The sequence below is a fragment of the Diorhabda carinulata genome, chromosome X, assembly GCF_026250575.1.
Source record: "Diorhabda carinulata isolate Delta chromosome X, icDioCari1.1, whole genome shotgun sequence".
Lineage (NCBI taxonomy): Eukaryota > Metazoa > Arthropoda > Insecta > Coleoptera > Chrysomelidae > Diorhabda > Diorhabda carinulata.
This window is the reverse complement of record NC_079472.1, coordinates 44,371,767-44,387,723: the sequence shown is the minus strand read 5'-3', so window position 1 is coordinate 44,387,723 and position 15,957 is coordinate 44,371,767. Positions and strand designations below refer to the sequence as shown.

Here is a 15,957-nt window from a genome sequence, read left to right as displayed (position 1 = left end):
AACACTTACGCTATTACGGTTATTATATGCTAGTTTCCGCCATGTTTCTGATGTCATCTGCCAAAATATTACATAAATCTTGTAGATTTATTAGTTATAGATTAGTTTCAATGTTTACATAAAAAAATATTTCGTTGTTGGTTGAATAAAGATTAAAAAGAATTTGTGTAGTGTTGAGTAAACATTTTTTATATGGAAAACTACACAACGAAAGCGAGGAAAAGTTACATAAAAATTATGCTAGAAATTATTCTTCGTCCCATGTGATGATTTGGAAAAGGATCTCTGCGTTCAAAAGTGGCAATGAGAACACGGGTGATGCTGAACATTCGGGTCAATTATTTATTTCAATTACTCCAGAAACTCATGTACTTAATGATGGTCGATATAGCTAATGAAGTACATAGTTTAACTGAAGGGATAAGCGTTATTTCACGTTAAAGCTTCACATAAAAAAGCTACCTGCAAAATAGTTTGATGGTGATCAAAAGCTTGCTAAGTCGATATGTCATAGTAAATGTAACTTGGGTTCTTCTTCTTCAAGTGCCATCTCCATTTAATGAAGATTGGTGACAATTTCGGCATAGTTATTTCGGTCCTGTGTTTTCGGCATAGTTATTTCGATCCTGAGTGGTGCGAATTAAAGAATGTTGTCTGCGACCAGGTCCACGTTTTCCTTCGATTTCTAATTTCATTATACTTGTTGTTACGATATATGTGGCCCAGGTAAGCGGTCTTTCTTCTCTTTATTGTTGTAAGTAACTCTCTTTCCTTTCCCATACGTTTTGTGTTGAGCCCCATAAACAAAATTACAATCCAAACAATGAACTTAATCTGAAAGGAAATGTTAGTTATCTAATATTAGACAATCCATTTCGCTGACACATTTTATGCTGGAGGGTTTTGTACCCTCACGAATATGCATCTGCCTGATCTGGTTCCATTCGATTTCTTTCTGTTTACAAACTCAAAGGCTTGGTGAAAAGCCATTTCAGACAATTGAGGAAGTGGTTAACGACACTAACACGTATTTTGTGAAAATCATATAAATTCTTCATTGCGGGAATACATTCAAATAAATTCAAGCATATACACTAGGAACCCGCATCTTATATATAATGCTGAAACTGAATTCATACACTTTTACGAGGGCGGTTTGACAGTTTAAGTAATTACCAAAAATGTTATTTCACATTTTAAATACATCACACATAATCCAGCAAACTCCCAATTTTGTCAAATAATTTAAAGTTTAGATAGTAGTCACCCAAATTATCAAACCACCCTCGTAAAAGTGTATTTAGTTTGAACATTGTATATAAGCTTTGCTTGAACAACATCGGGTACATGTACTAGAAAGATTTGCCAACTGTTTACGCACGTTTCAATGAGATGCGGGTTCTTAGTGTATATGCCTGAATTGATTTGAATGTATTTCCGCAACGAAGAATTTAACAAGCATTGAGCGCCAGCCAAATTAACGTTCATATGGTTTAGCACTAATCTCTTTGTATGTAGGATTTGTTCGCTTAAATGTTTAGGGGGATGTCCTTGTAATGGTTTTGTTTGACTCGCTTAATTCGTTGAAGTTCTATGATTTCTTCTACAGCCTCCTCTTCTATTGTTTATTTCCTTTTAATCCTATCTCCGTGGTATGAAAGTATTTTCGTTAACAATATTGTGAAGAATTATTGAAAATTTCGTCCTTTTTAGTCATTCTCATCCTTTATGCCCCGACTATTCAGCTGCCAATTTTATAACTGTAGCACTAATTTATAAATTCATTCATAATTCATATTAACAATATCAAATTTTGAGCTTTTTTACCATTTCCATCATTTCATTTTCTACTACTGTTACTGCAGATCTATATAAATTTTTAATTTATATTAACAATTTATATACAAACTTCTGATATCATTTAATTTGTTTTAATATTTGCTGTACAAAAATAAAAGTTTAACAAATCTTTTCATATACCATCAAATTTTTCTCTTTCCCTAGGAGTAAATCCAAAAATAAAACTATATCCACTACTCTTTCTATTAGCATTTATTGCATTAGAATTACATCTTAAAAATTATATTTTGAGTCTTCCAAGAGTTTTTCACTAATTATATCAAGGTTTTTGTTTTCAGATGTCCTGACAACGGGCCCAGGGCCACCAGAATGCCTGCGGACGACGACTATGGCCGAAGACAGATCTTACCACAATACGCCTCTCAGTGCCAGTCGCCTTCTAGGTCCGTTCATTGTCCTGCTGGTTGTAACTCTACAGAGAAACAACAAGTTACTATCGCCTCCCATCGCTATCCAAACGACAAGAATATCCTGGATGCGACAAGTGACCGCGATCGATACGTTAGTACGGAGCGATTTGTACAGGATCGGGCCATCGCTACGGAACACTACGGAAGTGATCGGTTTTATTCGGAACGTAGCAATTCGGATCGACTTCCTTCGGGTGAGCGATATCAAGGGGTATCGGAACGCTATCCTCTCGGAGAGCGACCGCAGACGTCTATTTCGAATGATAGACTTATACTCAAAGAACCATTGCAAATCTCAGGGCATTGTCAAAACGAGAATAAGACGGTTTATCAAGCAGAGAGGTATTGAGAATTTTATTATCACACCTTTCATCTCTGGTTTTCTATTTCATGACTATCCACACAATTTTATGGTAGGAAATATGCGAAAATACTCTTTTATGAGGCATTCTATTTATATTTTCAGCGAAATATTGAGAAAACAAGTATTTATGATCGACACTAGTTATTTTTCTTCCAGTCCAAAACGGTATTTTCTGGTGTCGACTACACAATTTATTTTTGATGAGGGAGTCACTGGGTGTTGAATCAGAACTGTATAAGCGATGGTCCGTCAGCTTGCCTTTGGATAAAACTTCAATTGTTTGAGCAGCGTATGAGAACTCACATTGTTATGATGATTCTTTGACGTTTAGCGAATGTCTCCAATGACTTCTAGTATTCATATGGTTATAAATAATACGGGGTCAACTATTTTGTTATAATCTCACACCATACGATCGGTAATGCCAAAACATTGGGATCTGGGTATTAAATCCGAGATGTATGAGGGATGGTCCTTCAACGCGGCTTTGTGTTTGGTTAAAAATTCAATTTTTTGAGCTTTTCCGAATGTCTCTAATAACTTCTGGTATTCGTATGGTTATGAATAATGCGTAGTTTAGTGGAAACACCTTTGTTGAAGCTTTTTTTTGAGCATTGATCAATTATGCGACATGCGACTGTACATCAGAAATAAGTTTCTTTCACAATATATCTCTAAATATTGTATTAAGTTATGCGATGCTATGAAAAATAAGTGCAAGAAAGTGGTTAAGTTTGTTTGTCAAGAATGTTAAGAATATTTGAGAAATGTCAATGTTGATCAGAAACAGTCAACATCGTTAAAGTAAAAGCCAGCAACTCTGAGCAGTTTATTGTCACGAAATTTTCCTGATCGGTCAATAAATGTTAATATATTGATTATATCCAGCTTATCAACTTATATTATCAACTTTAATATATGGGTACTTAAATTTGATTTGATCCCACATCGATTTGGTTTTTTTTAGACAAATACTCTTTGAGCTATTATAGTTAATAAATTATGCTCTTTTTGATAATAGTACGTACAATTCATCTAGTAATCCTTATTTTATTCAGTAACTTGGTCAACATTTGTTTTTTTTTCAGGTATAATTATGATAGGTCAACTAATACAAGATTCCCAGAGAGGTACACACCGGTTCAAAACGTTGGTAGCCTTGATCGGTACCACTCACATAACACGATTGATAGGTACTCTAGGACTAGTACACCTACTGATAGATACCACACTTTATCGACTGAACAAGAAAGAAACGCTAACAGTGACGATCGCTACACATCCACCACAGAACGACATAATAGTACCGGCTCTAAGTCAGACTTGTGCAACACTAGAGAACGATCGGCGAGTTCAGATCGATCAAACAAAGAAAGAGATTACCAGAATAGATACGAACAATACGTTAATGATAGATTGGGAGAAGATAGGTTTCCTGCGATACCATGTCCTGAAAGATTCGCCACTCAGGAGAGAATTGAAAGACCTGAGAAAATGTCGTTTTCTCAGGTTTCTTATTTGGAACCTCCGTCTCCAGCACCAGCTAGTGATAGGTTTGTTCAGGTTTTTATCACGAGTTTAAGAATGAATTGAGGCTTCTGATTGTCGTAAAAAGAGTGCATAATGGAAAAAAGATTGATTAATATTTTAATATGTCTATTTAGTTTCGTAGCCTTCAGCCTTCGTATATACATAAATTCCAGAAGCTTCAGTTTTATCTTCAATTTTTAGCGTATTAGTTCGATAATTGTGAAATGTATATCTTTGACAATATTTTTCGTACCATTTTATGATTTTTGGTTTGACTATTAATCCCGACAAAGAAATGAGAAATTTGTTCCACATATTTTTTTACTAAATTGTCTATCAAAATCCCCTACGCCAACTCCCTTCCTTCTTGGTATCATTATAAAAGATTTTGTTCACCTGAACAAACTTTTTGGACATTCAAATAATATAGTTGAAAAAAATTTCATATGTAATATAATTCCTAAGAGTCAATATAGTTTTTAATCAAATAAAGTTTGTAAAGTTGGGAATATTTTCACTTCAATCACTTCACGTAATTTACGGAATATTGAAAGCTACTCGTGCAGCTGAATTTGGACGATGTAATTAACATCGTATTTTCAAAAATAAGAATCAAATAATCTAGTAATATTTGTTTTTTTCTAATTTTTAAGCCCTCTTCAACAAGCAGTGAAAGTTCACAGAGCAACTTCATGAAATCTGTCTTTGGTAGAAATTCCTAGGAGGTGGGAGTTATTTACAAACAAACATTTACAAAATGTTAATAAATGTACTCAGATATGCCTTAATTGTGTTGAAAACTATAGAAGTATTGATTGAAACATTTAATACCTAATGATGTCGAACAATTGAAAAATGTCTTCTATTGTTTTTTGTTTATATCAACATTGGATATTATCAATCATTGATAGATATCACTAGTAAATGATGGCGGTCGCTTCATTGGCCAATTAATAAATTTAGTTCATCAACGCATATGGAACTACGTTATTCCTGGACTGACTCGTGATTGATTTCATGGTTATTTATACATACATACATACACACTAATTAATACTATTTCGAAGAGTTTGAAATACAGCACAATCTCTCTAAATTATACAGGAGATTTTTTTATTTATTTCAGTTTAATGTGCCTCCACAGCGCTGGTCATTGGCACACAAAAACAATCATAAGTTAAATAGAAAACTGTTACAAAATCTATTACACTGCATAAATTAATTATATTTTCTTATACAGCTTGGTGGCTTTAAGAAATTCCACGATTTTCCTCATTTCCGTCGGGCAGTTAAGTGTCTTCTGAGGTTGGTTTTCATATCAAACATTTGATATACGGCAGAATATTCTCTGCAGTCGGTGAGGATGTGCTTAACAGTCACAGAAACTTGACAAGTTCGGCAGGCAGGACGACTTTCTGACGACATCAAATAGCCGTGAGTAAGTTTCGTGTGGTTGATGCGAAGTCTTCTTATTGTCACAGCTTCTCTCCTATTCAAAAAGTTTAGGGAAATGTGAGAAGTAGATGGGTGAATGTAATGTAGTGCTGAAGTAATCTTGCTCCATGTATCGCGCCAAGATTTTTTAATGAGGTGTTTGAAGTTAATCTTCAGATCATTGGCCAACTGAACTGGGATTTCAGGATTATTCTTTGTGGCTTCTTTGGCATGGCGATCGGCACATTCGTTTCCAGTAAATCCAGTGTGTGATGGAAGACAGATGAGAGAGACTGTTATATCAAGAGCAATGAGAGTATGCTGGATGTCATGAATATTTTGGACTATTGGATGGTCGGTGAATATGGTTGTGATTGACTCTATGGATGAAAGAGAGTCAGTACAGATGATATAGGAGAAATATATTTGAAAGCTTGAAGGATACTGTATAGTTCACCATTGTAAACACTACATGTCGAGGGTAAGCGGAAAGAACTTATTCGAGTTCGTGGTTTGTAGGGACTGCGCAACCTACACCGGATTCAGCTTTGGAGAATTAGGATATATATAGAGAATTAGGATTTTTTATGCAGAATTTCCAAGAATGCTTCGTGTTTATTGTAGATGGTTAGTGAGGTATCTACTATGAGAATGTTTTTTATCCAAGGGGGAGAAGAAGGCAAAGAAAGTGGAAAGGTCAACGAGAGGTTGGTATTTTGGAGTAGAGGTGCGAGCAATTGAGGGATTAAATTTACAATTGTTCGTGAGTTAGTTGGTATGGAAGTGGGGGTAAGTAGCGAATGGGCAGGATTAGGAGGATTGGAAGATACTTTAGCAGCATATGACAGGAGAAGAGATTGTCATCAGAAGAAAATTTGAGGTGAGTGAATAGATGTTCTTCGAGAGAATTTTATCAGCATGGATTTGTTTCGGGAAAATGAGAGAAAATGAGAGTAGAGAGATAAAGAAATTAGAGAGGGAAAATGAAGAATGGTGTCCTTCGAGGATACTACGGGAATAACTGAAGTATTAGTAGTGGCAGTAGGGTCAGCACAAGAGGAGGAGATGAGATTGACCGAATCATTTGATTTGGGAGAAGGATCTTGAAGGATGGAAGTGTTGGGGCATGATTCGGCAGTGTGCAGTTTGCAGAGATAGCATTCAAGTTTGTCGGTAGAAATGAATATTCTGTGTGTTGTATTTGTAATGACTGTAATGACAGTCAAAGTTTGAAGAGAAAAATCATTACTGGTTGGTAATACGTAAGTTACTTGAGCACATGTGCGTATGTACGCACATGTGGAGAATTTGCTGAGGTAGCTGCAACATATGATAAACGTGGAGAGTGAATATTTGGATTGGTTTTTGGTAGTGGGGGGAGGTTAGACATATTGCTGTGATCTTGGTTGCCAAAATCACTGTCAATAGATGAAAAAAATAAGAGAAACGGATGAAATATATAAATAAATCTCAGCTCGAGAAAAACCCAACATTCTGTGTCTCAGTGATTAGCCTATTGATTTCCGGATACTACGTAAATAATAAATATAAATAATATAAATTACATTTATCAATTTTTATGATAAAAACGCTGCTTCAGCACTTTTTAATTATAACAAAAAGCTAAGAATTTATTATTGCTGCGATTTAACCTGACGAGATATAAAGAAAGAATGAGGAGAATTATTGTCCTTATAGAAATTCTTTATTTTACTAAAAAATAAGAATACATTTATCTTCAATACTCTGAATATTACAGAATATCACATTCTGTATTTTCGGGTAAAACGGGTGAACATACCTATATATAGCGGTCCTTCCGGTTGTAGTGGTATTCTAAAATTCGACGAAGGCGTGCGGCACGTTTGATATACCTGGAATTCATTTGACCTTTGTTTTTTATATAATTTTGTACCATAGCCGGCGATTTGTTTACATTATTTCGTTTGAATTAATTTCTAAGAAGGTCTATTTATTTATTTGTTTTGCTTCTTCATTTTCTAGAATTTTTGAGAACTTCGTTTGGATATATAAACGAGTTCGTTTAAATCACTTTATTTAGTTTCTAATAAATAGAAACAGTGAACGGAATGAAATATAAAAGTAACCGAAAAATTTAAATAAATTATAAAAGTTATTAAAATGTAGTGTAAAGAGGTTAAATAAATTAAGAACGTGAGAGATAATGTTGATGAACTCACCAAACGAATAGAAAGAATGTAAATAAATGAGAAAAACATTACATTATTGAATTGAGAAGTATGTGGAAAATAATATTGACTCTTTATCAGGAATATAAACATGCGATATTAGAAGTATATGAACTTTTACACCTCCTATTCTTAGGTCTATACGAATTCATGTTTAATATACGTGAACACTGCCTGCATATCTGTGATGCCATATAGCTATTTTTATACATACATTACATAGCTTATTTTTTTCAGAAATTCCACTCAATTTCAAACCTTCATAACTTCAGAGAACCTGACTGCCTAACAAGGCTCTTCAGAAAAATGTAATCCAAAATACCAACTGTGCATCAAGTGTTTCTCGATATACGCAACACAATCTACCGTAAATCTTGGAAAACGTTTTAGATAACTTGTTATTATATTTAATAGCTTTGTTTGCCTTTAAAACATATTTAAGCAGTTGCTCATATTTTTGTACAAATATGAAGCTCTTAATTTTCATTTCATCATTCATTCAAACAGTTCAGTAGGAATAAATGTTTTTCTACATTTTATTCCACTACATTTGATTGTCGCTTTTGAGTTCCCCTTATTAGGTTTACCATAATGAGTAAGTAATTTAACTAAGAATTCATACCTTATCTACTATAAAGAGTTTTTCATCAAAATGTAATGGAAATATATACCTGTTGAAATGGTGATAAATAACATTTGTTTACATTACATTCGTTGCCGAAGAAATTATAGCTATTGCTGACTACATTCAAATGATATGTGTGATCAATCACTGGGGCTAGTGCACTGGCGTGCAAGTCTACTCGGACACACTTCTAGACCCGTACTAATGAAGAGTGTGGGTCCGGAAGCAAGTGTGAACATAAGCACGTTTCTTCTGTTTGTTTTGCGAGTCGTGTTAAAATAAAAATAAAAACGAGTGGATAACACCACAAGTGGAATGAAGAAAACGATTCACTTTATTGAATTAAACCTACATAAATTGGATATTTTTGTGGTATGTAAAATGTGACTTGCATGCAAAAAAGCATGCCAGCATGTGTGAATATAAAATATCTTGCTAGTGATGTGAGCGCATTTTACTCGACCGAGTACACTGGCATGTATAAATGAATCTTAAGTCCTGATGAATACACTCCCCGTGCTTCTTCTTCATATCTCCTAAATATTCAGAAAACCTGGCCAGGTGACTGGAGAATATGAACTTCTATAGTCATATTGCAAGTTGAATATAATTTTTAGATTTCTTATTTCCGAGAAAATTCTCTAGCACAGAGACGAAAACATTTTCCAAGACTTCGGATCTAACTCAAAAAATTTTTAAATTGAGTATTTTTTGTAAGGTGTCTAATTTGTGGGTCATCAAATATACTGTCTTTAATGTTTTCCATAGTGAACTGAGGAAAGTTTGGCAAATGTAAGAAATCAATTCCCGGCTTGATCTATTGATTTAACAAATTATTTCACGATGCCCAGTTTTGAATTTAATGGAAAGATGATTTTGTCACGAGCTACTAATAAATACTGGACTATATTTTCTTTCCAGGCTCCATATTTTCCCCAGTGCCAGTGCTTTCTTGCCCAATTCTCTTGTTTAGCTCTACTGTTCCAAAGACATATAAAACGAGGAAACTTAGTGTAACCACTTTTTTGATCGACCGTTGGCAATAAGTATCCCAGCGTATTTATATATTTGTTCTAGGTACGTTTTCAGCTGTCAATAAATACGACAGTCGTTGGGCTCGTATGGTTTCAAGCATTTTATTAAAAAGTTTTTATTTCTAAACAAATGCTAATACCGTTTTCTTAGAAAAAATAATGCCGTGTTTTTTTTCAGTATTGATACTAACAATTCTAAAGCTTGTTTAAAAGTATTTATATCTCTTACAAGACTATTTAACTCACTTTGAAAAAAACATTTCGGTCACCTAACCTAACCTTCAAAATAGTTGGTGACCCAGATTTAAAGGCACACAAGATTCCCAAACACATCTGGGATCTCAAGACTTCTCATTTTTATCTAATTTGATCCTATTTATCTTTCTTGAAAAAAATTGATAAAAGTAAATCTACAGCATTAAAACACATATTCTCCGCATATATAGCAAACATGATTTGGATTGTTTAAATAACGTCTTTTTGAAGTACATGATGCAAAAAAATTTTATACTAATCTTGACACAGTAAAATACACATGTTATCTATTAATATATACGCTTAAATGATGAAAATCTGGAGCTGTTCAAAAAATTTTGAGTACAGATTTGATAAAAAGTAAAACAAATGCAATGGAAATGTGCCTCGAGCAAACAAAGAAGAATCGAGCCAATTTATAGCGGAGTGAAATCGCTATCCAATTATGATTTTTAGTGATTAGGAGGTATAACCAAATAAAACCTACATTATTTTGTAAGGGGACACTCTAGTGCATAGGAAATCAAATGCTTCAATTTTTCTTATGTGCACCGAACTTTGAAAATAGCCCTTAAAGGTCACTGAGTTCAAAATAAAAAAAACTGTATTTTTCCTAAAATAATATTGCTGTGTCTTTCATTCAAAATGCTGATTTATGGTAAACCTGTACTTAAAAAGAGAGCGCATATAATAGCAATAATTACATAGGAAAAAGGGTCAAATTTAATCGATACATACAACTTTGGGAAAAATCAAGTCCCCACTTCTAAGGTAGCAGGAATATGATTTTAAGAAAAGAACTTTTAAATGCATGCGAGAAGCGAATTCAACTAATTCAGAATGGGTTCTTATTTTTCTTGGGTTCTTGTTTTTTAATTTAATTATCACTAGTAAGAAGTAAGTACATGTAAGAGAAACGGCGCAACGAGGCTGTTCTGCATCTGAAAAATAAATGAAAAAACCACAAGTAAGCTTCAGCTGAGGACATGAAGTTACGGTTTAATAATTCTTTAAAAAATACATTATACGCTGTTTTCTTGCCAATCTTAAGCATTGCATTTGTAGTATCAAATCCTGTCGATACATACAGCACGGGTGAATATTTACAAACTACACTGAATATACTGTTTACACCACTACTACACCAACATTCACAATTACACGGTGTGACGCGCGTTTAGATAACCAAGTTATCGTCTTCAGAGACTGGAGGTCAACTAAAACCTAAGGACTTGACTTACTTGTTCTATACTAAATTTTCCCACAAATAAACCTTCCCCCGCGACAATTAATTCCAGAGAGAAAACCTCTTTGGCGGGAATCTTCCCATTTATTTCTTGGCAACTAAATATGGAGGCTATAGAAGCTGTAAAGAATTGGGCCTTTGTTTCTAATTGAGTTTTACTCAATTTCTCGGTCTGGCCATATTTTAAATGAGCTATGTGCTCTTTAAACTGGGTAATAACAGATCTCTTAGTCGGCCCAATATACTTCTGATCACAATCACTACAGCCAATTTCGTATATACCACTCTTTCCTAAATTTAGTATTTTATCCATAGGATCGCCCAACAATTGTTTTAATATATTGTTGGATATATAAATCCAATCCGTTTATTATTTGTCCCAATTCCATAAGAAGGTTTATTTCTTTGTAGCACTTTACTATAATTTTGTTCTGGTAATGTACCTGATTATCATATAAAACATGAACTATCAGCCGCGCATCTTTCTTCATGTTAACAGAAAAACATAATTCTGGATTTTCAAAGCCATCAGCGATGATTGGAGTTTCTTCTATTCGTAATTCATCAGCTCAGTTCTCGAGAAGATAACTACTTAAAAATTTCAATAGTTTATTTTCTGATAATTTAGAAAAATTACGAAACTTCACCGCATTTTTATTACTCGACACTTCAAACAGATAAGCATTTGTAACATCGTTCTTAAACGGTGTATGAGTCGACGAAAAACTCTGACAGGGATGACGTCTTTGAGGATATTTTATGGCATATACTTGCCATACTCAAAGTGTGTTCCGCGGAACCCTAGGGGTTAGAACTCACTTGCCACCCAGCACAGTAAAGTAATTTCACTCTAACTTGAAACAGTGCAATTTACAGAAGAGTAAAAAAATATATCTCTACAGTAGCCCAAATATTTATTCAGGACGGCACACGCCTAGATAAAAAGAATAGACTTAATACTTAAATTTAAGGTGATTTGTTTATGCTTTATGTCTCACCGATGAGATACGCAAGCCGCTTTAGCCTTTGTCTTGATGAAAACCGACCGCCGATATCTACTTGTGAGCGCGCAGTCACTTTGATAAAAGCCGCCGCTGAGATTAGACGCTATAGTTGTAAACAAGCGACTTTCGGCTATATAACTTCAAAACAAGTCGAGATTGTTTACACCGCATTTTTTGTATTTCTATTTTTATTTCGGCTTTTTATTTATCAAAGGCGCCGACTCGAGTATTTTTAAGAATGTTCGAGATCGAGGCTAGGACTATAAAAGCGACGACCGCTCTTCGACACTCGAGTCAGTCGACGATTAGCGTTCGGAGCGATAAGTACCTATTTGCTAGAAACGAAGTTTTTTTGTTCTACTGCTGTATTCTGATTGTATCAGTTTTGTACATATCTTCTTTGGACTAAACTCTTCTACTCAGAAACGATCGTGCGTTAATTTGACCCCACTACCCTGACAAGTAATTATTAATAAAGAAGAATGGAACGTTGGCTTAAAGGCGTTAAACGTGTTGCAACAACATCTTCTAACGAAGCCGAATGTTCAAAAGCAGTACGCGCGGAGTGTACAGCAATTATCGATGATAATGATGCAACGACGTCAAGTTCCACGGTTTCAAAGGCGAAGAAGTATGATGAATCATATATTAGTTTCGGATTTGTTGATTCCAACGGCTCACCTCTCTGCATGTTATGTAGTAAACTGCTTCCTAATAGTTCCATGGCACCTGCCAAGTTGCGCCGACATTTAGAAACTGTACACCCCGAGTCTAAAGACAAGAATAGAGAATTTTTTGTACGTAAAAAAAACAATTATTGAAAAGTCAAAAAACTATGATTCAAGTAACCAAAACTATCAATGAAAAGGTCACAAAGGCATCATATTTAGTTAGCTATCGCATTGCACAAGAAGGTGAAGCGCACCCTATCGCTGAGATTTTAATAAAACCATGTGTGTTAGACATAACAAAATGTATGCTCGATGAAAAATCTGCAAAGCATCTTTCTACTGTGCCTCTATCAAACGATACTGTTTCACGTCGAATTCATGATCTGGCAAGCTACGTCAAACAAGAGCTAGTTACACGTCTGCAAAAAACACGATTCGTCTTGCAAATGGATGAGTCTACTGATGTCGCTGGTCTGGCTATCTTGCTGGTTATCGTGAGATATCCATATGAAAGTTTTTTTGAAGAAGACATGCTTATGTTCTCACCGTTGCCCACAAACACTACCGGAGAAGAAATTTTTACTAAAATAAATATATTTTTTGAAGAAAATAATCTCAGTTGGAACGATTGCATTGACATTTGTACAGATGGGGCCAAGGCGATGACAAGATACTTCTTTTAATTTGAAAGACCGTTTGTATGATAAAACTTGATTGTTCCGAATGTCTTTCATGGCGGATATCTTTCAAAAACTGAACGAATTAAATTTATCATTGCAAGATAAACAGACAACAGTGTTCCAGGCCTGTAAAAAAATAACTGCCTTTAAAAGAAAATTAGATTTTTGGATTATTTGCGTTAGTAAGAGAGAAATAGAAAGCTTTACGTTACTCAGTGAGTTTGTTAGCGATAACGACTCAGAAATGTTTCAAGATGATGTATTTGAAGAATTGGTCCAATATCATACTTCGATGCGCGCATCTTTTGAGAAGTATTTTCCCGAAGAACTGAATACAAAATTGAAACTGAATTCATGGATTTATAATCCTTTTTTACCCACCTTGCAAAAGCCCGAAAGTATGTCAAATGAGATATATGAATCTCTTTTAGAAATGTCATCAGACACAAGTATGGAGTCATTGTTCAAAACGACATCTCTCAACGATTATTGGTGCAGAATCCGTGATGAATACCCAATGCTTGCCAAAATGGCTCTGAATATTCTTCTTCCATTTCCAACAACATATTTGTGCGAAACAGGATTCTCAACCTATGCAGCCACGAAAACAAAATACCGGAATAGACTGGACGCCGAACCTGATATGAGACTTCAACTGTCTTCTATCAAACCTGTTATCAACCAATTAATGAAAAATAAAAAACAGTTTCATACCTCCCATTAGTTATTTTTTTTTTAATATCTTCTATTTCTATTATTATACTTGTTATGTAAGTAAGTAATAAGTATATGTTACATTCTACTTGCTTATTAATAAAGCATATACTTTTAGAGACTATTGTTTTATTGTAGGGTTCCGTCAAGTATTTCGCTTTCCAAAAGGGTTCCGTCACTAAAAAAGTTTGAGAACCTCTGGCATATACCATAGCCGCAACAGTTGCCTTTCTCATACATTCAAAGTAAATGCCTATCATATCAAATGCTTCTTCGTTTGTAAGAATCATCTTAGATATAACTTTTAAGTAAATTTTATATCGAATTTAATGCACATAAATCGCAATGACGCTTTCTGAATATATGGACTACATTTGACTCGTTACATAGGTGAAAAATTTTTCAATATTTCACATCTCTCGCCAAAAGTGAAATTCTGGTAGCCCGATTTTAATAATTTTTATATTCCAAATTTTTTCGAAAAAGACTAAAAATATTTTTATAAATTTCTTATTTACTGTTAGATGAGCAATCACTTAAGTACAACTGTACCAAAACGTACACTATTGTTATTACTAGTAATAGATAATAGATATTATTAGAGAAACCGGACACAAATCTACAACATAACCTGGAAATTTCAATTACAACAATGAATAAAATGAATATGAAACTGATACAAATAAAACTAAGAGCATGCTTATAACAAGAGAAGTGAAGTACAAAATATTCAAATAAAGTGAAATAATAGTGAACAAGTAAAAAGCTATGAATATCTAGATGCAATAACTGAAAGTAATGGCAGACTGGAGGAGAAAATAAAAGAAAAAGTGGTTCGTTATTTCTTAGGGAAAAAACAAATTGTAAAAAAAAAGATCTAATTTCCTGTACAGGTGTGAAATATGGACATTTAATCAAAATCAAATAGCTTGTATGAATGCAATGGAAATTAGATTTAAAAAAAAATAGACAATATAATATATTTGATTTATCGCATTTGAGCTCAACTTATTAGGTCCGCCATATTGCTTATGTGGTTTTGATATTGCATATATACATAAAGAATTACTTTTACTATCATTTGATCCTATTTACAAATTAAAATCTAGTGAGACATGAAATTTTTGATATTTGTTCTCAATGTGGAACGACTAGAAGAGGATTGAATACAACAACTCTAAATACACATTTCTAAAGAAAACCATCACACAGATGAGTTTTTTTGCTCACGAGCTCCAGATCCACACAGTTTTTATTGATAAAGAGTAGGGTATAAGAGCGCAAGGACACATTAAAGAATATCTTCAAAATCATCTGGTATTTTTCTAGCAATAATAGGCGAAAACTCTGCTCTTAATCCTTGATAATTAATCAATATTTTCATTTTTATTCATTTTTTGTTTATTCTGATAGCTGGCCTCTTGAAAATTTTATAAAAATTATAGTCACTAGTAAAAAAATCAAAACCGTTCCTTTTGCATTTTACCCCATTAACTAGTACGGCTAATAGTTTCATGACTCCTTAATTTTTTACTAATTTTATTTGATATAGAGAATCATTTAGAATAATATGATATATAAAAAATACTTTATTTGTATGTGGTTATTGATATACTGCTTTCTTTATTTAATACAGGTTCTTCCCACCTCCTCCTCTGTCGCCTGAAAATACTCCTAGTCCAGACTGTTTTTCGAACAATACTTTTCCTTCACCAACAACGACGGTACCGCCATCGGAAAGATTCATACCACCACCACCACTTTCACCGTCACCAACCGAAACTTTTGCTCCCAAAAATACAACTGAAAGATATGATAAAATCCAGAGATATCAAGGATATTCGTCATCGCCGAATATATCCACGGATAGGTTTTATAATAACGATCACAGGTGAGTTACTGTTTAGTCTTTATAAAGCG

The 15,957-nt window shown here is 34.0% G+C and overlaps 1 protein-coding gene across 4 annotated transcripts in view; it reads left to right on the top strand.

Moving 5' to 3' along the window:
• LOC130900633 (inactive rhomboid protein 1) overlaps nt 1–15,957 on the top strand; it is a 302,734-nt gene that overhangs the window by 89,548 nt on the left and 197,229 nt on the right. For all 4 annotated transcript variants that reach the window (XM_057811369.1, XM_057811371.1, XM_057811370.1 and 1 more), the window contains 3 exons: nt 2,139–2,612; nt 3,723–4,187; nt 15,674–15,928. In XM_057811369.1, coding sequence (XP_057667352.1) covers nt 2,170–2,612; nt 3,723–4,187; nt 15,674–15,928 — 1,163 coding nt within the window. In that variant the 5' untranslated portion in view covers nt 2,139–2,169. The remainder of the gene's footprint in view (nt 1–2,138; nt 2,613–3,722; nt 4,188–15,673; nt 15,929–15,957) is intronic.